The sequence below is a fragment of the Barbus barbus genome (assembly GCF_936440315.1).
Source record: "Barbus barbus genome assembly, chromosome: 14".
NCBI lineage: Eukaryota > Metazoa > Chordata > Actinopteri > Cypriniformes > Cyprinidae > Barbus > Barbus barbus.
In genome coordinates, this window is record NC_136742.1 from 13069858 (window position 1) to 13095219 (window position 25362).

At 41.2% G+C, this 25362-nt stretch overlaps 1 protein-coding gene across 2 annotated transcripts; it reads left to right on the forward strand.

Annotated features, from left to right (window-relative positions):
• The first annotated feature begins 1614 nt into the window (after positions 1-1614).
• LOC306879842 (BTB/POZ domain-containing protein KCTD1-like) lies at positions 1615-24846 on the forward strand. Of its 2 annotated transcripts, none has more exons than XM_079433052.1 (5): positions 1615-1801; positions 17128-17318; positions 20382-20526; positions 20850-21155; positions 23871-24846. In XM_079433052.1, the coding sequence occupies exons 1-5, from the start codon at positions 1706-1708 to the stop codon at positions 24033-24035; spliced, it is 903 nt and encodes a 300-aa protein (XP_079289178.1). In that variant the 5' UTR covers positions 1615-1705; the 3' UTR covers positions 24036-24846. The 2 variants fall into 2 exon arrangements, with proteins under 2 accessions (XP_079289178.1, XP_079289179.1); XM_079433053.1 differs by lacking the exon at positions 1615-1801 and adding an exon at positions 12533-12846.
• Positions 24847-25362: the final 516 nt, after the last annotated feature.

Sequence of the window (25362 nt, forward strand, 5' to 3'; positions counted from 1 at the left end):
CTTAGGGAATCTTCAATTTTAAATGGCAAATCAAGCATTTAACACTTTCACCCTCCTAATAATTTATACAATAAACAGGAGCCTAAGTCACTTCCTTAATAATTTAGACATAAGCTAATGTTGATTTATTCAGCAGGGCTAGTGCCAGCAGGGGACCCGGAGGAGCTGAAATGTGTATTAAAGTAGGACAGAGGCAGCCGGCGCCATAATAACATTTGGATAATTTTATTATGGCTCACGGCTCAGTTCATTTCCCCTTCTGCTCGCTGCATGAAATTGTTTGATTCTCACAGTGCCTGGAGTGAACTGAGAAGGTGCCACACGCGCACATAAACATATGCAAACACACTTTTTCGAGCAGTTCGCAGCACACCTACTCCCTCGTACCTTTGCCACGCATTCCTGACACACATAACGTACAAATCTCCCTCAAACACACAAATGTTTCTCGTGGCTCTGCCTGACACGCAGAGAACAGGCAGATAAATGATGCGTCTCATTACCGGAGATGCGGAAGAGTGGCAGCACTTTCAATGAGAATGGACTGAGATTAATACCCTCTGTCATCCCTTCTTCTGTCAGAGAGATAGATAGCAAGAATTGGAGAGTGAGGACGAATAAGAAAAGAAAAAGAAAGAAAGATAGCTGCCTGCATTTGTTTAACTAAAGATAAGATGCCTAAAGTCTGTCTCCATAGAGAAAGACTGGAACAGTGGAGTCAGCCATAATGCTCTGGCCACAGGACTGTGTGTGTGTGTGTGTGTGTGTGTGTATAACGATTTGAAATGTCCTGTTGTCATTCACTAGCCTATCGTCTTTTCCACTCCCTTTTTTCTTTTTTTCTTAAAAGCATGTTATGTGTAGCTAATATAGCATCTGACATCAACAGTCATTTATCAAGGTTGCGAATATTGAATTAATAAGGCATTTTATTCATGGTGACATTTCCAATGCAATAAATATATTCAACAAGTCACAGCAAAACTGGTGAGAAATAAACACTTTGGTTCACAGTTCATATTTTGCACAAAACTGACATGCAGAGTTTCCACACCTTTTGAAAAATGAATCTTCGTGACATTTCTGTGACCTTCCCAGTTAGTTGAACTGGATAAGAAAGTATTTTACAGAAATTGCAATCTCAGAATAGGCCATTTAGCTAATATTTTAGAGCTGGGCAAAACTAGAAAAAATAGGCTACCGTATTGATGCATATAAAAATAAGAATTATTTCAGAATAAGCAGTTAATTTCCATTGCGTTTCACGATCTCCGTTTTAAAATTCCCTAATATTTACAGGTTTTGCATAGCCGTGACATAGGTTTCAATCTGTTTAATGGCCCTCTCCCCCTCTGTGAGCGCGCGCACACCATCCATTTGCAGGAAGCGCCTGCGGCAGCGTTCCATCAAAACTAATCATAACCATTCAAATCTGCCTCCCCGCTGCAAGATGTAGGAAGAGGACGACTGTTTTACGCAGAAAAATCACCAGATCCCTTTTTACATCCTAGAATAAGAGAAAGTGCACATTTTTGTGTATAACAAATAGCTTATTCTTGTGATCGGTTAATTCACTAGTTGTCCTGAAGTGAGGAGAGATCTGCAGGGGCGTTTGTTTGAGAGAGCGCTCTCTCTCTCTCTCTCTCTATCTCTATCCGGGTCTGGCCCAGAGGGGTTGTGAAACCCCTGGAGCGACTCTCTGTGAATGCAGCTTCAGCTGGGCTCCATTCCTCAGCGCTTGAGCGAGGGGCGCGGACAGGAGCCTATACACGGAGAGGTGACACGTCGCTGGATGTTCCAGGTGAGGAGCGCCAGATTGGGCTTTGTGGGGTTTTTTCTACAGAGAGAGTCAGTGGGTCTTCAGAGCGCAGCTGCATGTACGCATGTGCCAGAGGATGAGCGCGTTTGGGACAAAAATATTTATCATCTCCCGTTTCCCGACATGTGTAATGGCAGCGCAAAACGACACTTGAAGCAGTTTGTGCGTTGTCACATGTAAAACTGTTCTGTAGCGAAGCCTCTAATAATTGATTGATATCGTAATGGCGTCCTCGATTAGGTTTCGCGATGCGCTACGATAAGTCGCACGCTCTTTGAACGCGAGGCGAATGTGGAAAGCTATTATGAAAATCTGTTCTTTAATACAGCGGCTGCTTTTGTATTAAGGGTTTTGGGTTGCCAAATGGCAGGTTTGATCGCAACCAGATTGCGTTTTCACGCATTTGTAACACTTTTTGAATGGTGCTGAGGATGTTTTTCTTGTTTATTTGTGTTTCGCGGCGGTTGTTATTTTTAACAGCGATGTTTAAAGTCGAGCATTCCTTCATTCTCGTATAATAAGCTACAGCTGCTGTACGCTCAGAGCGCGCGAGAGAGGAACAAGACGCAATGGTTACAAGAGTTACAATGGGATCGCATTTGAAGTGCACCGATTGAAGCGTGATTCACTTTAAATGTATTATCTGACCAGTGTATCATATCCTTTAAGTTGTAGCCTATTCTGTTGGCTCACAGCTGTGGCGCCACATGCTCCCAGCTCGTGGAATTGCCAGTTGTTGTCCAAGTGGATGTGTGTGGTACTGTCACCTGGCATTTGAGTCTTTAGATATACGGCCTAATTAGGTTACCTGGCCAAGAGAGGTATCAAAAAGGGCATTCTAGGGTGCACTAGAGGGGGCTTAGCTTCTGTGTTTTGTGCTGTGTGCGTACACATGCCCAAATGTAATGTATCAATTGTGATTTATCAAGTCCATATCTATCTATCTATCTATCTATCTATCTATCTATCTATCTATCTATCTATCTATCTATCTATCTATCTATCTATCTATCTATCTCAGAAAGAAAGGTTCAGAAGCTGTAACTGGGATGGTAGTTTTTACAAATATACACCATTGTACCTTATTTTCCACTAAAAGGTGCATATTTAGTATTTTAAAGATACATAGCATCCCATCGCAGTGACAGATTTTGTAACTTTCTTTCTGTGACTGATTGATAGATAGATAGATAGATAGATAGATAGATAGATAGATAGATAGATAGATCGATAGATAGATCGATAGATAGATAGATAGATAGATAGATAGATAGATAGATAGATAGATAGATAGATAGATAGATAGATAGATAGACAGATATCTATCTATCTGTGACAATTTGCTGAAATGTGGTTTTCAAAAATCTTATATAATAAAAAATCTTGATATTCTCTCTTTTCACTATTTACAGTCACAGTGTTTTGATACAGTTTTGATATTTTTATTTTTTTTAATCTCAGGGCCCTTTAGTTCATGTTGCTTTGAGCAAAGTATCTATTTCAGAATCCCAGTGGATCCAGTACGACATCCTGTCATCAAAATTTTTTGGCATCCTAACCATTTAACAAAACCTAAATTTGACATTATATTCACAAAATGTCATGCTAATCAATACTGTCATGGTGGAAATGTGCATAGACAGATTTGAGCTCTATAGAAATAAGGTTCCTGTTCTTCTGAGAAAAGTTTGCACAGACAGAATCGGCGTGTGAGGAAGACACAGTCGGCACCAGCCTTATCTGTTAAATCTGGAAAGAGTCTCGTATAACTGTAGGGGATCATAAAGTACAAATGTAATTGGTCTCATGGAGAACACAAACATTCCTGTACAGAACACCATCACCCACTAAAACGCACACAATGGATCGCATGCAGCGAGCTGAATTGCTGCCCACGGACAGGGCAGAGTTGCTGAGTTTTCTGACTCACTCTTGTAGAATATTCAACATGTTAATGTGGGCTTGGAATCACCTCAAACACAGGTTACTAATCCTCACGCTGTCTTCAGCGCTTCTTGACACATCCATACTTTGCATATGCGCCCATGAATATGGATAAGATTAAGAGCAGAATGTCATGCAAGTCTTTCCATCTTACTGTCTCTCTCCGAGTCCCTTGTGCCTCAAACATGTGAAATGAACTGTAGCCTGATGGTCAGACATAAATGGGAACCATCCAGTGCAAGGATTATTTTTGTTTAAACCTAAAACCATTAACAAAATGTTGACTGAAATATATGTAAATATATGTAAATATATTATATAATTTAATATTATATATTATACATATTTATTCTATATAACAATGTAGATATTATTTATTTATAGACAATAATAATATGTATAAGAAATCAAATATATATTAATATATAAAAAGTAAACTTATTTTATCATTAATTAAAACCATAAAAAGTGTTAAAAATAATAATTTGCTTTATATATATATTTTTTTTTTTTTCAAAATTTCTCATTCATTTACATTTACGAAAAAAAAGAAGATAGACATATTTTTAAAAATGACAAAAAAAAAAATTACTAAAACTTTAACTAAAAATTAAAATGAATATTTAAAAAAAATTATAAAAAAATAAAGAGAAATTAATTAAATAAAAAATATCAATATCAAATCACTGATGCTAAAATAGCTCTGTCCAGCACACTGACTGATGAATATATCCTGAAGGAGCGGCCAAAGAGGACAGACATACTACAGGTGCTCGGTACTATTTGCATCTCCCCCATACCGGATGGCACACAACGCTGGCGTGCTCAAAGACGGTTTCTATCTCTCTCCGAGCCGTACATACCCAGACACACACTCGCACATTCAGTAGTTACTCTTTTTTGGCAGCCCGGGGCTCTGGCAGTAGGTTCAGCTATATCGCACCTTGGTGTTCCTCTCTCTCTCGCTCGCTTTCATTCTCTCCCAAGCCTCTGAGGTAGAGGCGATTTGTGATGCTGCACTCACACTGTTTTATAAAAAGTGCTTCCTCTGAACTTCTCTATCTCTTCAGATTAGTCAGGGAACAAATTACCTGCCTGCACATAAAAAGCCCCTCTCCAATCCTCCGCACAGCCATGTAACGAGCCTGATCTCCCTTTTGAAGAGTGGGCATGTTATTTTCCCTCTCGCCTGCAGGCTACCCTGCCATGCAAATGATTATGAAATTAAATTTAAAACTATACATGTATTCAGCCTCTCTCTTATCGCTATCTGCACAAAGCGCATACAAATCAGGCCGGGATCAGGGCCTCGGCTCAGGACTGCACTTTAAAGCTTTGCTAATTGCTAATTGGGTATCTAGGTGTGAAATGGGCTCTGCTAACGAGAATTTAAAATGTGGAAAGGAGGGTTTATTTTTTTCAGTTTCTGCTCGAGCTCTCTCGCTCTGTCTTTCCCTCTCCTTCTCTTTCCTTTGAGAGATGTCAGAGCTGTTTCTGGTGACATGCCTGTGGGCAGGAATGACAGAATGAGACAAAAGAAGAGAGGTCTCTCGTTTCAAAATGGAGGCTCATCCTCGCACGGGGATATATGTGTGCTGTGCGGACGAGAGAAATGAGATACAGGTCCGCCGTTATACCTTGTCCCTGCGAAAAAGATGCTGGGAGTTTAATGATTAGGGATTCAGGCGTCTAACACAAAGGTGGCTGGTTTAGTTCTAGCTAGGGGTAACCTGAGGACTCGAGTTACCGAGATCATGATCCGGTTGTATTGGCATTATGGCCTCGAGTGAGGGACTGTATGGCAGGTTTCTTCCAGAGAACTCTGGCGCTGCACGTTTGAGGTCTTTCTCATTTGACGCACCTCTTTCAGGTTACGGAGCGCTTTACTAATGAGCAAAGACTTCAATCGAGTGTCTAAGATGAGGAAGAAGTCCAAAATGTTTAGTGCAGGAGGGTCCCGCAGAACACTGCTATCAGTGTCTGGCCGAACACGATGTGCTTTAAAACTAACTACAAAACAAAAGTCTGATTCTACATGTTCGTTCAGCATTATTCGCGAAGTTCTGTTTGACATGACACTCATTCTCAGTTTTTCCAATTTTTCCCTCTTTTTTTAATTCAAGTTTTTAAATTCTCAATTTATATGAATTGTAATTAATGGCATAAAGCCTAAAACTCATTTATGAGTAAATTCATGTGGTGCAACCAACATGCAGAAAAAAGAAAACAGGAAATTATATAATTGAGAGGACTTCTTCAAACCCTCATGACTGTGTGTCAACGTCAATAAAACTTAAAATATCAAATAAATTGACCTTTTTCTGACAAGGCAAGGATAATTCAGTTTGTAAAATGTCATGTGGTGTGACTTCATTGATAATTCATGATATAATGAAATAAGACGTATACATTTGACATATCAAATTATCAAAAAAGTTGGAAAAATACATTTTAATTATATATATATATATATATATATATATATATATATATATATATAACTTTTTTGACAATTAGTGATTCATGATACTTGTAATATAAATAACATTTTCAAATATAATTATATAAAGTTATATATTAAAAATATTTAGACTTTAATTACTAATTTATGATATTTAAAATATTTATACAATACTAATATACATTATAAATTCTAATATATTACATTATATTATAAAAGATGTATTAAATGCCTATTGAAAATATATGTTTAGTTTTTTTTTAATTGGTTACATCATGTGATATTGTCAGTCCTTGTCTTGTGTTTCCCCTCCTCCTGTGCCCATATTTGGCCTTCCTGTTCCTGTCCTCGTTTGTCTCCATTAGTTTAATTAGTCCCTAGCCCTGTGTTTTGATTAGTCCACACCTGTTCCGTATTTCCCTGTGTTTATAATCCCTGTGTTTCCTAGCCCCTGTGTCCGGTCTTAATTGTCATTTGATGTTCGTCTCTCCCCAAGCTCCTCGTCTCCTTGTGTGCGTCTCACCCAATAAAAAGGATTATTGGAACCCTACGTCTCCTCGCTCCTTGTCCCCCGAGAGGGAACGTGACAGAAGACCGGACCTACAACAACACTATGGCTGAGGACAGGCTTTGGTGTCTGCGGCAGGATGGTCGGGAGTTGGTAGAGTATGTTGAGGAGTTCCTTGAGCTTTCCAACGAGGTGAGCTGGATTGACGCCTCGCTCGGTGTGTGTTTTCGGTTTGGGTTGGACAAGGATGTCATCAGCTGCGATATCCCCACGTGCAGTTTTTCCCTTATCGGGCTGATAAATTATGTCCTCAATGTACATGGCATTGATTTCGAAGTCGAAGAATGTCAAACCGATCTTCGTCCAACCCAACCCGAGAACAACCCGGCCTCACCAGCTCACCGCTCGCCAGGACCCTCCACATGCCCTGCCAAATGTTCCGGCCACCCCACTCTTCCCAGCACTGCTGCTGTCCTCAGCCCAGAGCACCCGCGCAACCCCGCGCTTCAAGAGCGCCCTCCTGAGTTCCCGCTGGTTCCGTCCAGCCCTCCTGAGTTCCCGCTGGTGCCGTCCAGCCCTCCTGAGTTCCCGCTGGTGCCGTCCAGCCCTCCTGAGTTCCCGCTGGTGCCGTCCAGCCCTCCTGAGTTCCCGCTGGTGCCGTCCAGCCCTCCTGAGTTCCCGCTGGTGCCGTCCAGCCCTCCAGAGTTCCCGCTGGTTCCGCCCAGCCCTCCTGAGTTCCCGCTGGTTCCGCCCAGCCCTCCTGAGTTCCCGCTGGTTCCGCCCAGCCCTCCTGAGTTCCCGCTGGTTCCGCCCAGCCCTCCTGAGTTCCCGCTGGTTCCGTCCAGCCCCGCGCTTCCAGAGCGCCCCCAAGTGTCCGCGCTTCCAGAGCGCCCCCAAGTGTCCGCGCTTCCAGAGCGCCCCCAAGTGTCCGCGCTTCCAGAGCGCCCCCAAGTGTCCGCGCTTCCAGAGCGCCCCCAAGTGTCCGCGCTTCCAGAGCGCCCCCAAGTGTCCGCGCTTCCAGAGCGCCCCCAAGTGTCCGCGCTTCCAGAGCGCCCCCAAGTGTCCGCGCTTCCAGAGCGCCCCCAAGTGTCCGCGCTTCCAGAGCGCCCCCAAGTGTCCGCGCTTCCAGAGCGCCCCCAAGTGTCCGCGCTTCCAGAGCGCCCCCCAGTGCCGGCTCCACGCACGTGCCCTCCAGTGCCGGCTCCACGCACGTACCCTCCAGTGCCGGCTCCACGCACGTGCCCTCCAGTGCCGGCTCCACGCACGTGCCCTCCAGTGCCGGCTCCACGCACGTGCCCTCCAGTGCCGGCTCCACGCCCGTGCCCCCCTGAGTTCCCGCTGGTTCCGTCCAGCCCAGCTCGTCAAGAGCGTCCCCAAGTTTCCGCGCTGCAAGAGCGCCCCCAGGTGTCCGCGCTTCCCGAGCGCCCTCCCGTGCCGGCTCCTCGCACGTGCCCTCCCGTGCCGGCTCCACGCACGTGCCCTCCCGTGCCGGCTCCACGCACGTGCCCTCCCGTGCCGGCTCCACGCACGTGCCCTCCCGTGCCGGCTCCACGCACGTTCCCGCGGGTTCTGTCCAGCCCCGCGCTGCAAGAGCGCCCGACAGAGTCCGCGCTGCAAGAGCGCCCGACAGAGTCCGCGCTGCAAGAGCGCCCGACAGAGTCCGCGCTGCAAGAGCGCCCGACAGAGTCCGCGCTGCAAGAGCGCCCGACAGAGTCCGCGCTGCAAGAGCGCCCGACAGAGTCCGCGCTGCAAGAGCGCCCGACAGAGTCCGCGCTGCAAGAGCGCCCGACAGAGTCCGCTCCTCTGTGGCTCCCAGGGGGGAGCTTCCCCAAGAAAATTTTGGGGGGGGGTAAGAGGGTCACAGCCTGTGTGGCCGGGCCAAGGGCCAAGGCCACACGACCCGAAAAAAATAGGCCGTGGCTTCCCGAGTCCCCTGACCCGCCCTGGCCTCCCGAGTCCCCTGACCCGCCCTGGCCTCCCGAGTCCCCTGACCCGCCATGGCCTCCCGAGTCCCCTGACCCGCCATGGCCCCTGGAACGGGCACCGCCCTGGAGGCCTCCAGAGCGCCCACCCCCCCTCCCCATTGGATGGTGTTAGGCGTGAGGACACGCCTTCCGGAGGGGGGCGTAATGTCAGTCCTTGTCTTGTGTTTCCCCTCCTCCTGTGCCCATATTTGGCCTTCCTGTTCCTGTCCTCGTTTGTCTCCATTAGTTTAATTAGTCCCTAGCCCTGTGTTTTGATTAGTCCACACCTGTTCCGTATTTCCCTGTGTTTATAATCCCTGTGTTTCCTAGCCCCTGTGTCCGGTCTTAATTGTCATTTGATGTTCGTCTCTCCCCAAGCTCCTCGTCTCCTTGTGTGCGTCTCACCCAATAAAAAGGATTATTGGAACCCTACGTCTCCTCGCTCCTTGTCCCCCGAGAGGGAACGTGACAGATATATTAGGGTCTTTATTTAAAGTTTTTTGAAAATAGTGTAAGCATTTTTCAAAACCATCGCAGACACTCTTACGTGCCACTGACTCATAATTTTTCCTTAAAGAAATGTTCACAAGACTGTGGAAAGACTCTGACCGTATAAAGTTAATGAGTCAGATGATCGCTGTTGATTTGCTGATGGATGAATAGAGCTTTTTTCATCCCTCCTCTAGCTTTGAGCCCTACTGAGCTCTAAAATCCGCTTCCTCATGCGTTGCCTCTCTCTGAGGCACAGCGCCGGAGACAAACATCTGCCTTATTCTCCAGAGCCAAACCTCAGCTCTGTGCTGTTCATACTGAGACAGCAGTTGCCTCGGGGTTCTCACGACACACACACAAACACAGGGGAGAGGAGAGAGGCGTGAATGTAGAAGCACTTAGGAATGTGTTCTTGATCAAGGTCACTTATAGAGGATGATCTGGTATTAATGGATGAATGTAATGAATCAAATGAAAACTGCCATATTTTGCCGTATAGATTTAGAGATGGCGCATGGCTCTTTATCCACAGGGCCGAATGCAATTTTATACTCAGTAATCTAGAATCATTCATACATGAAAATATCAATGCATAATTGAGTAAGCCATGATGCAATTCAGAGGGGCTCCGTTTACATTACAATAGCCTCTATTGCTAGACGGAGGAGTGTAAGAGGAAAATGAAAATCTGCTCTAACCTGAGAAAGTCTGCAGTGAGCTCCAGCTGAGCTGCATTTGCAAATCACAGCACATAAATGCATATCAGAACAGCAGAAGTTAAATACAGTCCAGGCAGTGGCACATCATATATAGCAAGTAATATGAAAAACTGTAGGCGAGTCTACCAGTCGTCATTTATACACCCTACTGCCTAACACAAAAGGCAGCATTTTGAGATATTCACTCTTTTCCATGCAATGACAATGAATTTTGAAGCTTCAAAATAGATGCAAAAGCACCAGAAAATTAGCATAAAATGATCCATATGACTCAAGTCCTATATTGCAAGCCTTATGAAGCCATAGCCTTATGGGACAAATAGACAAATTTAACTTGTTGTTCACTAATAATCATCCAGTCAGTCCATTTTGTAAATTGGATCAACTGGTTTATTGAAATGAGTCAACTGAAATGTCCCAATGAGAACTTTAATGGATCTCAAGATTTTTGTTAAATGACAACTTATATTTAGTCTTTTTCACCTGCAAAGGTATTTTATGACTTTAAAAGACTTTAAAGATGTGTATGAACACCAGTTCTCATTCACTTTCATTATATTGTAAAAAGTGTGCATGATACACTGCAAGAAAAAAAAAGGTGTATTTTCTGTCAGAAATTGCTAGTAAACTTTTCAGACATAAAAAAGGAATGGCTAACACTAAATTAAGTGTGAAATCTTTGAATAGAAAAACCGAAATCATATTTTTTTTCTTGTACAAAGTTTTTACAACTTTGAAAATCATTTTTACATTATAATATTAGGTTTGAGTGTGAAAGTAATGACACAGTTCTCATTCTTGCATGAACTGTTCCTTTTGTGTGAGTTTTCACCTTTTCAAGTGTTCTTTTTTCCCTGCCTGCCATCATTGCACACTCAAACCCACGGTGTGCACTTTAAGCTTTGTCGAAATTATTCTTACCATGCACAGAAATATCAATTAGCTCACCACACCTTCATCTCTCTCTCCCTCCCATCTGTCACATTCTCTCTTCCTCTCACACATACACAAAAGGCTGTATACACATACTCGAAAGTATATGGATGGCCTCAGGGTTAGACATGATCACAGCTGCTACTGGAAACTCCCAAATCAAGTCAGCCTGCCTGAGCTGCATAGCCCTTTAATAATTAGCAGGTGTGTGTGTCTGTGTGGGTGTATTAAAGTCATAATTTAGTGCTTAATTCTGCTGCAGTCCAATACAGAGTATAGCTGGCCGTTTGCCTCTTTCTCTCGCTTTATCTCTCAGTTGAAGTGCGAAAGAGTGAGTGTGTGTGTTTTAATTTTGTGCAATCTAGCTCCCCTTTCCCTGCACCTTTAAGAGCGCGTGCCTGTTCTCGTAGCTGAAGGTCACTAAAACGCACAAAAAGCTCTCAGCTCTGCGGTCCAATATAGCGCATGCGCAGTGCCTCGGGACTCATACACTGTCAGACTGCAATATGGCGAGAATGCCTGGCAGCGGGGACCACTGCTGTAGCGATGATGAACCGGACCCGATGGCGGGGGAACGGGAGAGAGACGGATGCTCGGACGAAGAAGAGGAGGAAGAGATTCAGGAGATCCAGATCACAGGGGAAGAGGGAGAAGTGTCAGAAGAGGAAGCCGAGTTAGAGTGGGAGGAGTGCGGGGAGCCCGACAGCTGCGCTGCTGCCGTGGAAACGGGGGAAGCGGTCCTTATGCGCAATACGGACCTGCTCGACTCAGCGGCGGCGGGGGACCCGCTTTTCGCCGCTCTGGACGCGGGACCCGAGGGAGACGTGCACCGCTCCAGGCTCAGCGAGAACACGCGCCTGGCCACCCGGTACGCGGTGCGAATCTTCCGGGAGTACCTGACGGAGAAGGCGCAAAGTACGGACTTTGAGAGCATGGACAAGCACGCGCTCTGCAAAGTGCTGCGCTCCTTCTACTCAGAGGCGCGCTCCAAAAGCGGACAGCTGTACAGCAAGTCCTCCCTCATCAGCATTAGGAGCTCGCTCAACCGCTACCTGAACGAGCCCCCCTTCTGCCGCACGCTGGACCTCACCAAGGACCCCGAGCTGCGCAGCGCCAACCTCGCGCTCGCCGCGGTCATACGCAAGCTGGAGGAGCAGGGCGCAGGTCCCGTGGTGCAGAAGCAAGCCATCACGCGCTCCGACCTGAGAAAGCTCTACACGTCGGCCGTTTTCAGCGCCAGCTCTCCGTTTGGGCTGCTCAACAAAGTCTGGTTCGAGACTTGCATGTACTTCTGCACGCGGGGGCGGGAGAACCAGCGCGAGCTCGAGGAAGACTCTTTCGGTCTGGCCGCGGACGAGGACGGACGCAAGTTTGTGTACTTCAAAGCGCTCGGGCCGTACCACAAGTCCCGTTCCGCGTCCTGGACGAAGAAAAGAACGGACACGGACGACGACAACCTGCCCCGCATGTACGAGACCGCCACGGAGTTCTGTCCCTACGCGAGCTTCGTCAAGTACCTCTCAAAGCGCAATCCTCTCTGCAAGGCGTTCTTCCAGCGCCCGCGGGATCACTGCAGCGAGACCGACACGACGTGGTACGAGAATAAAGCCATCGGTAAGAACCTGCTGGGCACGAGGATGCAGATGCTGTCGCGTGCCGCCAAACTGTCAAAGACCTACACCAACCACTGCATCGGCGCCGTCTCCATAGCAACGCTCAACGGCATTGCGGGCATCGGGTCAAAGTTAGCGCCTCTCTGCGTCTCTCCAGAAACGGTCAACGGAGGAGCGCACCTGCAGCACGTGCTGCGCTGCGAGGCCGAGCTCGAGCTCAAACCGCAGAAGGCGATCAAGCGCCCGCGGGCGCTCGTCTGTCCGGTAAGCGTTGCAGAACCGGAGGCATCGCCGAAAAGGCTCTGCGCGCGCGCGGACACTCCGGCTGTCACCGCGCTAGTCTCCGCTCGTTGCGAACCCAACGGAGAGAGTCCTCGTATGCTGCCCTCACAGGTAACGGCGATTTCATGTCTTTAGCACGTCGAAACGTTTTTGACACGTGACACGGTCTTAGAATAACGCTTCAGATTAGTTTTACCAGCGGCCCTGCTGTCTGTCAATCACATCAGTCAGAGGACAATTGGGTTTTCACACCCAGCGTTTTATGCAAATTAACCATTTTAGACAACAACGTGGGATGTCAAATTTGACTCATCTGTGTGTGTCATTTTGCATGGAACATTTGTCAGCAAATCCCTGAATTACTTCTTCATTATAATGTCAATTTTGTTCTGCTGGTGTATCTTGGGACAAAGTGTGATTTCAGAATGAAACTAACTGTGACACTTGGTCCCCACACAAAGCAAGTGAATTGTGCGTTTTCATTTTGGATAAATTTTTGGAGTTAATATGTGTTTTTGAGGTCTGTTAATAGATTAATACACATTTAATGTCCTTTTTTCTAACTAACTCCCCGTCTTTATAAACAAGTCCATCATTTCCATCTTTTCCAAGGGGCAGCAGCTCAAATTGCCAGCGGTGGTCGATTAAAATCGATTCGTTCATATGTTGGTGAATATTATTATGCTTTGTAAGTAGGCTGCACTAAAACAGGCACTGATTTCTTCACCCTTCAGCATGAAGGTGAGTGTGAAAAATAAAAGCATTCGTTGCCTGCGGAGGCATGAGCTAATATTGCACCTGTGCTGGGCTCCAGCAAAAAAAAGCATTGACTCCTAAATATAATGCCTGAGATGAGCTGTTAAGTGTGTTCTTCAGCTGCATTACACTATATTAATGATCAGAATTAAACAGTGCTCTACAGTACCTAAATATTCATCCTCGAGAGATTATACCTGTGCTTTTTTAATGTAACCTCAGCAATATTGTCATTATGAATGTTAATGTTCAAGTTTATTTATTTATTTATTTTTTTCTATTTGTTGCCATCCACTAAAATCACAGCATGTATCTCTTCAAAAAGTTTGGGTGAAGTATGTATTAGCGACACCTAGAGGGGGAAGAGAGTCCTTGAAAACATCCTGGAAAAAAAGTTGAAAGGCCTTGTCAATTATGACACTTGGTAATTTCACATTCAAATCCAATTATATTATGTTCCCTCCTTGCTAATTAACTGATGTAATGTGCGTCTTTGCTTTCATATCTTCCTCAGTTGAGATGACTTAACAATCAAAAGAGTCTGGGTCAGAGGCTTTGAAACTTTGGGAAACTTTTTACCTCATGCATCCGTTGAGTCATATGCATTATTTAGGCTTATCGTTTTTACATATTTTGCATTTACAAATACACTACTATTCAAAAGTCTCTTATGCTCACCAAAGCTGCATCTATTTGATCAGAAATTCTGTAAAAACAGTAATATAATGAAATATTTAATGTTGTTTTTTATTTTTATTTTAATATATTTTAAAATGTAATGTATTCCTGTAATGAAATTTCAGCATTACGTCAGTCTTCAGTGTCACATCATCCTTCAGAAATCATTCTAATAAGCTGATTTGCTGCTCAAGAAACATTTATTATTATCAATGTTGAAAACAGTTGTGCTGCAGCTGCTTAATATTTTTGTGGAAACCGTGATACAATTATTTTTTTCAGGATTCTATGAATAAAAAGTTCCAAAGAACAACGCTTATTTGAAACGGAAATCTTTTGTAACATTATAAATGTCTTTACTGTCACTTTCAAAATCAATTTAAAAAAAAAGCATGAAGTATCAAAATATATAAACCACAAACTTTTGAAGTTATTTTGTATACAAATGTATTATTTTGTCATCTGAAGTTTAGAAAGATAGTATATACACTAATCAAACCAACACTGCAGTAGCTTCTGACACATGTTGCTTATATGATCCTCCATTATAACACTGACAACGGTTCAAGAAATCACTGATGACACATTATAATAGAAGTATTCATACTCATATTCAAAGCAATGAATTATGGCCATTTGTTTGTTTATTTATTTATCACTCACTAATTAGCTCTGCAATTATGTAGATATCCATTGCAACAATTTCATTCACTTTTATTCTGATGTTTTTGACTAGATCTATAGACCTGTCTATATCTTACCAACTCTCTTTCTGCTTAATAATAATCTACAGAAATATTCCAATGTGCATTTACTCATCACCATAAATACTGCAAAGAGCTCAGCTCCATTTAAACTCTCTCACATCACTACTGCAATAATTAACCTACCCTGCATGTTTATTTGGAGCATCCACAATTCCAGAGTATACTTAAAGTTGGTGTCAACATTTTTCTAATTAGCTAATGGCAGAGCCAATAGCTCACCCTTCTCTGGCTCCCGGCACCATCTGTGACAGTGGAATAATAAATAGGTTATGTTCATTCTTGTTTTAATTTTATTGGGTTGTACTTATTTACTGCAAAGGTCACTGAACTAGCTTTATTCTTTAAGGCACAAATATATTATGTTTTTTATGTGTGTGTTGGCCATGTGTATAAAAGTTGACTGTACGATCTTATTTTTGTCAAAAGCCAAATCAATAAAAGCAAACGATGTCCACCCCATGCTCGCATTTCTTCATTGCCTACGCTGCAAATATAAAATTAGCCAGAAAATAATTTATTTCTTTATTTTTATTTTTTTAAAGTGATGCATAAGAAAATGCCCTTTTGACCCAAGTTAGTCTTCCCATAGGCATAACGCCCCATTCAGCCACCATTAGAAAACTGCACCCGTTAAAACACCCAGTTGTGCCAGAGATGTTTATCATTAGTGCTTTAATGTGCTAGCCTGGATACATGTTTACTTGCACATGTTCTGTGTATTAACAAGGGCTAATGCTTGTTTTTCAGGTCGCTGTATAAGCCAGTCTGCTGTACTCATTCTCCCAGCATGTTTCATTCTGTAAGACAGTCGACTCAGATATTGTTACTCCGCTCTGGGCGAAAAATGCATTGATAGTGCACTAAGTACACAAGTATACTTATGTTACAGTTTACTTTTTTCTGTTTTTCATCTTTAAAGGAAACTCTGCCCATGGCTGTTTCATTGCGCCTCAGTAGAGAGTGACCATTGAGATTTAGCAAACAGTTATTTCCCAGCACAAGCAGACGAAGCCCATGGAACGAGCCCCTACTGATGCTAATGAGAGTGGCGCTACTGTAATGTTGTGTAGTGCTGACAGCCAAATCACCATTAATGCCATAACGGGTCAATTTAATTATATCCACTTATGTTGTAATGTAGCTGTCAAGGTAGAAATGATTATCTGTGTTTATGTTGTAAACCATTTAGCGCTGTGCTTCCCTTCCACACTCATGACACATTAACCAAATGAAGAGGCTGCTTCAATTGTTTCGGTTAAAATACTTTCCTATTCTAGTTCAGAGAGTGCTATAAGCAAGCCATTTAAAAGTTGATTCCCAGAAACACTGTTGCCTCGTGGCATTTTTAAAACCATGCTTTGTCTGAATCGCTAAACTACCTGTTTTCTGGACAATGGATGGTGGGAGTTTGAGGCATGTAGGAGTGTTCAGCAAACTTGTGATTCTGTTTGGTTTCAGCTAGTGACAGAGATCAAGTCCACATAAAAACAAAATTGACACCTGTTTATGTAATGCATGCTCCTTTTGTACAATACATCAACATAATATTCCAAAGAAAAAATAAATTTGCCTTTGTAAAATTTAAACCAGTGGTGCCCAAATATTTACTATGAAGGGCTGTAAGTAAATGTTGCATTATATCCAACTATATTATTAAAATAGGCATTTTTAATGCAAAAAAAAATGTATGGATTATTTAAGTTAAATTAATAAATGCTTCAGTGGCATGTTTTTTTTTTTCTCCCTATTTTTTCTGCTGTCTTGTAATATGACTCGGCAAGACAGCCCAAATCATACCATTACAGGCCCTCAACTTTGGCCCATGGGCCTGAGAAATTTCTTTTCGGCTGACGTCACAAATCCATTTTACTTCTTCAACTCCTCCCTTCCGACCACCTGACTCCATTCTGGTCCATTCAATGCCCAATTTTCTTGATCTGATCAAATCTTGATGGATAAATTCAATCTCTATTAAAGTATAAAAAATACAACTTGTTTGCTATTTTCCAAAGGCAGTATAGCTATGTTCTTGTGTATCAGTGTCCGCTTTTTGCAATCCAATCAAATCCTGATGCATAAACTTTTTTCCAAGTAAAATTGGATTCAAATACCATTTCATGTTGACTCATTTTTGACCTCCTGTTATAAATATTAATTTCGAAATTGCTTCTTACCCATCTTTTTTTCTCAGGAGAATCGCAGCAACAGTGTGGGCATGTCGACTCGGCCGATCTTGGCACATTCGCCGGTCTCCCCGCTGGGTACAGCTGGCATTCCCACACCCGCACAGCTCACAAAGGCCAACGCGCCGGTCCACATTGATGTAGGGGGTCACATGTATACCAGCAGCCTGGCCACATTAACCAAATACCCAGAGTCCAGGTAAATTTCACACACAGACACAAAAATATATAGAAATGGACACCATAGATAGGGCTGGGAATTGATTCCAAAAACAAAAAGAATCAATTCTGAGGTTTTGCAAATAGAGAGTTGACTTATTTCTAACCACTCATTGTCATGGTAGTGTAAGTCACGCTGAAACATTTAAATAAAGCATATTGCTGATAATTACCTTTAATTCACTTAAGTTAATAAAGTTTCTTATCGTTGTTTCCTTCTGTGGTCCTACATGTTGAAAAGCATACAACTGAAGAATAATGATTAGCCTACACTCTTAAAAATAAAGGTGCTTCACAAAAGGTTCTTTAGAGATGGTTCTTTAAAGAACCTTTGACTGAATGGTTCTTTGTGGAACCAACAATGGTTCTTATATGGCATCGCTGTGAAGAACCTTTTGAAGCACCTTTATTTTTAAGAGTGTATAGGCCTATGTCTTGGATAAGTTTCCTACATTAAAGTTTTACACTGTACAGACACTGATGCACAAACACACTTTTTTTTTCTAGGTCTTTTAAGTCTATAAGAAAGAATAAAATAATCTTATAATCTTTGAGCACCACTACATGAATAGAGCAATGAATGATTAATATCATCACCTATTTTATTCATATAATTTATATTTTATATATAAATATATTTAATATATAAACATAGAATTTTTCTTAAATATATACATGCATGTGTGTGTATTTATATATATATATATATATATATATATATATATATATATATATATATATATATATATATATATATAAAATAAATATACACAGTACACACACATATATTATGTGAACTAATTTTTTTATTTTGGATGCGATTAATCGTTCGACAGCACTACATTTCATCCGTTATTAAGGAGGTTTAAAAGGATGTAAGATTTCATATCATGTAGTCACAGTAAGATTGGGTGAACGTCTCCAATCTTTAAAAGAAAGAAAGAAAAGAACAGAATTGAAAAAAAAATTGAAAGCAACAGTGAGGAATCGATTCCAGAGTTGATGCCAGAAACAGGAATCGAAACTCTAAATATTCTGGAAACAAACTGCCCTAGTATTACATGAGGGAGTTGTTTAATGGTGTTCTTTTTACCAATCAAAATGACATTTTATTCCACTGTATTCCAATTCATTTGGCAGTCAGCCTAAAATTTCTAAAACGCATGTCATCCTCTGAACGCGTCTGTTCACACACAAGTCCTTCATGATGTGTGTTTGCTCTATATGTGTGTGTTTTCTGTGTATGTGTGTGTGTGCGGCCTGTCTGTGCTCATTAGCTCACTGACCGGTATATTTCTGCAATGCCAAAGAGCATTATTGTCTTGTAGCTGCTGACTGAGTCAAACATAAGAGCACAGGCCAAAAGAAGCCTGAAGCGCTTTGAGCCAGACTAGCATCCTGTCTCACAACTGCTCACATGTCTCACACGGTTTCCGCCTCCCACTGTCCCTTACAGTGGCATAGAAACACATATTTTCCCATCTAGTATCAAATGGGTCTGGAATAATCTAGTATAGGCCTTGGAAAGCCTTTGTAATTGTCAAGTAGATGTTTCAGAGAGCATCAGTGACAGTTGTGATCCATTCCCCCCTTGGCTACTTTATCACAAACAACATCAATATGACAACATACTCATCATGGAGCCAGGAAGCAGGGCGCTGGATGATGACATTTGCGTCGTCAGGAGCAATGATGGCCGCCGCCTCCAACCATGCCCTCCGTGATGCAGATGCAGGCTACAGCTCAGGCAGACTGTGCTGACCGAAAGAACTGTCAAATCTGCTGTCGGACAGTCATGTATTTACATGAGCACACTCAGATGATTGTTTTTAATGAATATTTTAGCACAGTGGTTCTCAAACTTCCATCAAATCCAAGAACATCCTAGCAGCACCTAGTCACAACAATTGTTCCTCAGATTGTTTCAATCATTTATTTTCTGCAAACTGACATCTCTTTAAACACAAGCAAAAAAAAAAAAAAAAAAAAGTACATTGGTAATACCATTATTATTGTAGTTAAGAGACTAGTAATTAATGACAGAATTTTAATTTTTGGGTGAAATATCCCTTTACTATTAAACTCTGTCTAGAACCACATTAAACTGCAGTCATACTGATTGTATGTTAGAATGTGAACTTAAATATGGGGAAAACATGGGGGGGAAATAAAATAAATAAAAAAAAGTATTAAAATATCAAAAATGGAAAAAAAATCATATCAATTTATATCATATCTGTTATATCAATAAATGTAATTTGAAATAAACTTTCTGTTCATAAAAAATCCTAAAACTCACAGAAATATTAAGTTAACATTAAAATATCAAACTTTTTAAAATTAATAACAAGAAATGTTTCTTGAGCACCAAAAACATTAAAAAAGCTTTTGAACTGAACTCCAAATTTTTGAAATGTAAATAGACCAAATAGTGAGGCCAAGTATGGTGACACACACAGAGCAGCCATATTGCTGTGGCGCCCAGGGAGCAGTTGGGGGTTTGGTGTCTTACTAAAGGGTCTCACCTCAGTCATGGTGTTGAAGGTGGAAGGTGCAATTCCTGCCAGACCTGAGACTCAAACCCACAACCTTTTGGTTACAAGTCAGACTCTCTAACCATTAGGCAATGACGTCCCCCAGTGGGTCCCTCAGTGAGTCCTTGAGCAAGTATATTTGTATATAAATATATTTGTAATTAATTGTGTGTGTATTCCCTACATTATGGGGACCAACAAGCATAGTAATAGCAGTAAATTTTGTCCTTGTGGGGACATTTTTTGGTCCCTATGAGAAAAGAAGCTTAGAAATTATAGAGAATAAAGTTTTTTTTTGAAAATCTAAAAATACAGAAAGTTTTATGTGAGGGGTAGGTTTAGCATAAGGCGATAGACAGTTTGTACAGTGTAAAAACCATTCATGTGTCCCCATAATTATAGGAATTCCAGTGAATGAGCGTGTGAGAAAAATCTTTCATAAGAAAGCAAATCATTGTTGTTGTTTGATTATATCTAAATATTGTATTATCTGTCTGTTCCTCTCACAGGATTGGTCGTTTGTTTGATGGCACGGAGCCCATTGTACTGGATAGCCTGAAGCAGCATTATTTTATAGATCGGGATGGACACATGTTCCGCTATATATTAAACTTCCTCAGGACCTCAAAACTGCTTATTCCAGATGACTTTAAGGTATTTAAATCTTACACTGCATTATTATTGATGTTATAGTCAGATTGTTTAAAAAAATAAATAAAATAAAGGAATAGTTCACCACAAAATTAACATTCTGTCAATAACCATCATGTTACTCCAAATCCATGCTGTTATTTTTTTCCTGAAACACAGTCAATGCACATCTCTTGCCATACAACAGTTCATAGTGACCAGGAGCTGTCCAAAAACTAAATAAAAGTACTGTAACAGCCAGAAACAAAGACTGAATTTTCATTTCTAGGTGAATTGTTCCTTAAGTATCAGTTGTGCCATCTATCTGTGTATCTGTGTGTGTGCAGGACTACTCTCTGCTGTACGAGGAGGCCCGGTATTTCCAGCTGCAGCCTCTGCAGGCTGAGCTGGAGCGCTGGCGTTCGGAGCAGGACTCTAGGTACACATCACGCTTGTGCGAGTGTGTGGTAGTGCGCGTGGCCCCTGAGCTGGGAGAGAGGATAACGCTCAGCGGCGATAAAGCCCTCATCGAGGACATCTTCCCAGAGATAGGAGACGTCATGTGCAACTCCGTCAACGCAGGCTGGAACCATGATTCCACTCACGTCATACGCTTTCCTCTAAACGGATACTGCCACCTCAACTCTGTACAGGTGGGTGACACCTTAAACACCACTCACACACCAGCCAATACCAATTATTTATTTATTTCTATAATAAATATTCATTTTTATGAAGTGCTGACCACTTTTTTACAGTTTTTGAGAATTCACGGACCATGCAAATTCAAAAATGTTACACAAAAGTGTGAAACAGTTGTATTAAAGTTGTAAATAAAGATTATTAGAGTACGTTTTACAAGAAATTACTATTTCAGTTTTTCACACAGTAAACATTTATTTTTGCACAGAAACAAAAAAAATTTTTAATTCAGCTTCTTCACTTTACAAAACTGTCATGATTTTAGTTTTTATTTATACTTTTTATTGTACTTTTTTCTTTTGAATAATGATCAAGGAGTTTATGCTTGCATGTATATACAGTGTAAAGAATTTTTTTTTCTTGATTTTTTACACCACATGTAACCACTTCAATTGAAATCTGCAAGTCTTTTATAACAACTTCATCCAGAAACGTCAGCTGATTTTGTATTAGAAACTACAAACACTGGCCCATGATTCATGTCAGGAATGAATGTACAATATGAGCTCAGTTTTTCCTATTCTGTGCTCTGTAACCATTTCATACTGTGTGTGTGTGTGTGTGTGTGTGTGTGTGTCTAGAGGCTGTCTAATCCTGTTTGCTTATTAAATCTTTTGGCCCCTGGCACTTGCCGTCACACTAATGGAGGCAGGAGATTGAGAAAAGTAGAGGCAGAAGACAGGAAAGAAAAATGAGAGAAAAAGAGGGTTGAAGGACAAAAGCATGATAGAAAGTCACACAGTGAAGACAGACAGAAACTTTGACCTGTAAATGAGAGGTTGGAGGGGAAAAAAGACAAAGAAAGAAAAATATGGTGGAAAACTGTAGATGGAAGGAGGGAGTGAAGGGAATTTTAGTGACGCAGTGCTGGAGAGAAAAAGAGGAAGGGACATCCTTAAGGCACACTAATGCAATGTGATCTCACAGTTCTGTGGAGCGAATATCTGCAGGACTGGAAGAAACAGTGAGAGAGTGAGAGGGAGAAACAGACAGAAAGAAAGACAGAATAAGCAAGTGGTTTAAGTATCTCATTTTATTCAGTTGAGAGAGCTGCTGGACAGATGGTTTATAACACTTTGGCTGTGTTGTTTTTCTAACTCAAGACGACAGTGATTTTGTGCCAGGGGTGGTCAATTAAAGGAATAGTTCACACAAACATGAAAATTGTCACAATTTACTCATGTAGTTCTAAATCCATATGCTGCTTTTTTTCTCTCTGTGGGACACAAAAGCAGAAATTTGAAGAGTCTTCACACTGTTCTTTTCAAACAGTGATTTTTTTATTGTACATCCTATCTTTAAAGGGATAGTTCACCCAAAATTGAAAGTTCTGTCATTAATTACTCATCCTCATGTTGTTTCTAAACCAGTAAGACCTTCATTCATCTTTGGAACACAAATTAAGATATTTTTTATAAAATCTGAGAGCTTTCTGACCTTGCATAGACAGCAACGCAACTACCACTCAAGGCCCAGAAAGATAGTAAGGACATCGTTAAAATAGTCCATGTGACATCAGTCATTCAACCATAATGTTTTGAAGCTACAAGAATACTTTTTGAGCTCAAAGCAAACAAAAATATTGACTTCATTCAACAATCTCTACTCTTCCGTGTCATTCTTTCTCGGTCATTCGCGATAGTACCACTACACATGGGTGTGCATTCCTCTGCTAGTAAACAAGCTGCAGCACATTCAGCTCCTACATCAGCAGCACTACATGCATGCATCGTGGTACTCTTGTGAACATGCGACAAAAAATGACACGGAAGAAAATAAATTGTTGAATAATGTTGTTATTTTTGTTTTCTTTGCACACAAAAAGTATTCTCGTAGTTTCATAACATTACGGTTGAACCACTGATGTAACATGGACTATTTTAATGATGTCATTACTACCTTTTTGGGCCTTGAACATGTCAGTTCCCTTGCTGTCTATGGAGGGTCAGAAAGCTCTCAGATTTCTTCAAAAATATCTTCATTTGTGTTCTGAAGATGAACGAAAGTCTTACAGGTTTGGAACGACATGAGGGTGAGTAATTAATGACAGAATTTTCATTTTTGGGTGAACTATTCCTTTAAAGCTCCACAACCTTAGCAAGTACATGTACATCCCAACTAGTAAACCATTCTGCAATTTTTTTTGCATTTGAAAATTTATCAAGCTGTATATACACATTTGTAAGCACACTGCCAAATTTAACAAGAGGATGTTGATTCAGAGGCAATGTCTGTACCAGAAGACTTAACTATTTTTCTTAACTATTTGTGTGGAGAAAAATACATACACTACTGTTTAGTGTCAGAATTTATTTATTGATTAAATGCATTAAAATGACCAAACATGACACTAAAAACTAAGCAGCACAACTGACTATTTTTACCATGACTTGAACACCAAACCCCAGCATTTTAGAATAATCTCTGAAGGATCATGTGACACTGAAGACTAATAATGGCTGCTGAAAATCCAGCTTTGCCATCACAGAAATAAATTTAGTCAAATAAATGCATCCTTGATGAATAGAAGAGACTTCATTCAGAATCATTTTAAAACCTTACTGACCCCAAACCTTTGAACACTAGTGTGTATTAATTGTTTATTATTGGTAGAATGTGAAAGGATAATGATTTGGTGTGTGTTTGGGAATTTTTGTGTTCGCCAGGTTCTGGAGCGATTGCAGCAAAGAGGTTTTGAGATTGCTGCTTCTTGTGGAGGTGGTGTGGACTCAACCCAGTTCAGTGAGTACGTTCTGAGGAGAGAGATCAAACGAAGTCACCGTGGGGTCACGACCTCCGTCATTCGAATCAAACAGGAACCGCTGGATTAGCTGCCCACTCTCACAAACAATAAACTGGATATGGTATTTTTAACCGAATATAAGGGATGTTTTGATTTATGTTGTAATCCTCTGAGACATTTTTTCATTGGTACTGTCCCTAAATAAACCGTTTCAAATAAGAAAAGATAATGTTGAAATTCAAACGTCTCTGGCTATACTGAGTGGTCTCCATTTGATTCTCTGTGTGAAGGTTTATTTGAAAACTTCAAGCACTTTTGCTGGATTTGTCTTTACCATGACAGCTAGGAGTGGAAGAGGCTAAACTAATGTTACACTCTATATATGACATCCTGTAAAGAATTGCAGCTGCCATACTTATTTAATAAGCTGTTTGATGAATAATTTATGTTGCTAATCTTCAAGTGTTTCTCTCATAAATAGCATATCACACCAGAGAGGAATAGCAGCTCTAATTAGAAAAATACACACACACATAAAGGATAAATCACAGCTGTGGGTTTCTGAGGGATCATATGACTAGACGAACCCTCCTTTTGTCAAACGCAGTCATGAAACTGAATGATCTGAAAGATTTCATTAAAAAGTATATTTCTTTCCCCAACTGTTCTTCATTTTTATCATTTTAACAGACAAGTTCAAATACAAAACTGTCAAGCCAATCTGACAAATGTATGCTGTAACTTGCAGTATTTTTTCTTTTAAATACTACACACAAAAAAAATGATTGATTTTTTTTTATCATAAATTTACAGTGTCTGGTTACACTTAAAACTGGTTTATAATCTATGAAATTAAAGTTTGAGAAGAATGTAATGTGACATTGTTAATAAAAGTTTTGAAAAATCACCAAGAGTTGTTTATTAACATGGAAAATATGCATTCAACCTAACGCACAAGTTTCAAGGGATTGTCTTTTGCCATTTTTTTTTAGCAAACAATACTGCCATTAAATTAACTTAATAAATGAATGCAAAGGTGACATGTGCTCGGATATTAAACAACTTCAACTAGCTAAATGTCCTCTTGATATTGACGTTTTGTTAGTTAATCAACTTAACTTCCACGCGCTCATTTCAATAATTGACTATCAAAACCAAATAGTATTCAATTTAGCATTTTATCGGCTGGATCTATTCGACCAATACGCCTTTGACTGAACGAGTCAATTAAAATGTTTGAATCTAAGCGAGATCCGGAAAGGCACTGAACAAACCATCATAACCGTCATGAACGGCTCGATGCTTTTAACGAGTTGGTTTGAGTGATTCACTGACTCAATCACGCACACCTGCTGGCGTCACTGTGTAACGTACAGAAAGACTCTATGAACGAACCTATGAATCGTGTTGATGAA

Coding starts and splice junctions, on each gene's coding strand:
- LOC306879842 (XM_079433052.1), top strand. CDS start 1,706: ATGCAGCTTCAGCTGGGCTCCATTCCTCAGCGCTTGAGCGAGGGGCGC. Junction 17,319..20,381: donor ACCAAATACCCAGAGTCCAG/GTAAATTTCACA, acceptor TTCCTCTCACAG/GATTGGTCGTTTGTTTGATG. Junction 21,156..23,870: donor GCCACCTCAACTCTGTACAG/GTGGGTGACACC, acceptor TGTGTTCGCCAG/GTTCTGGAGCGATTGCAGCA.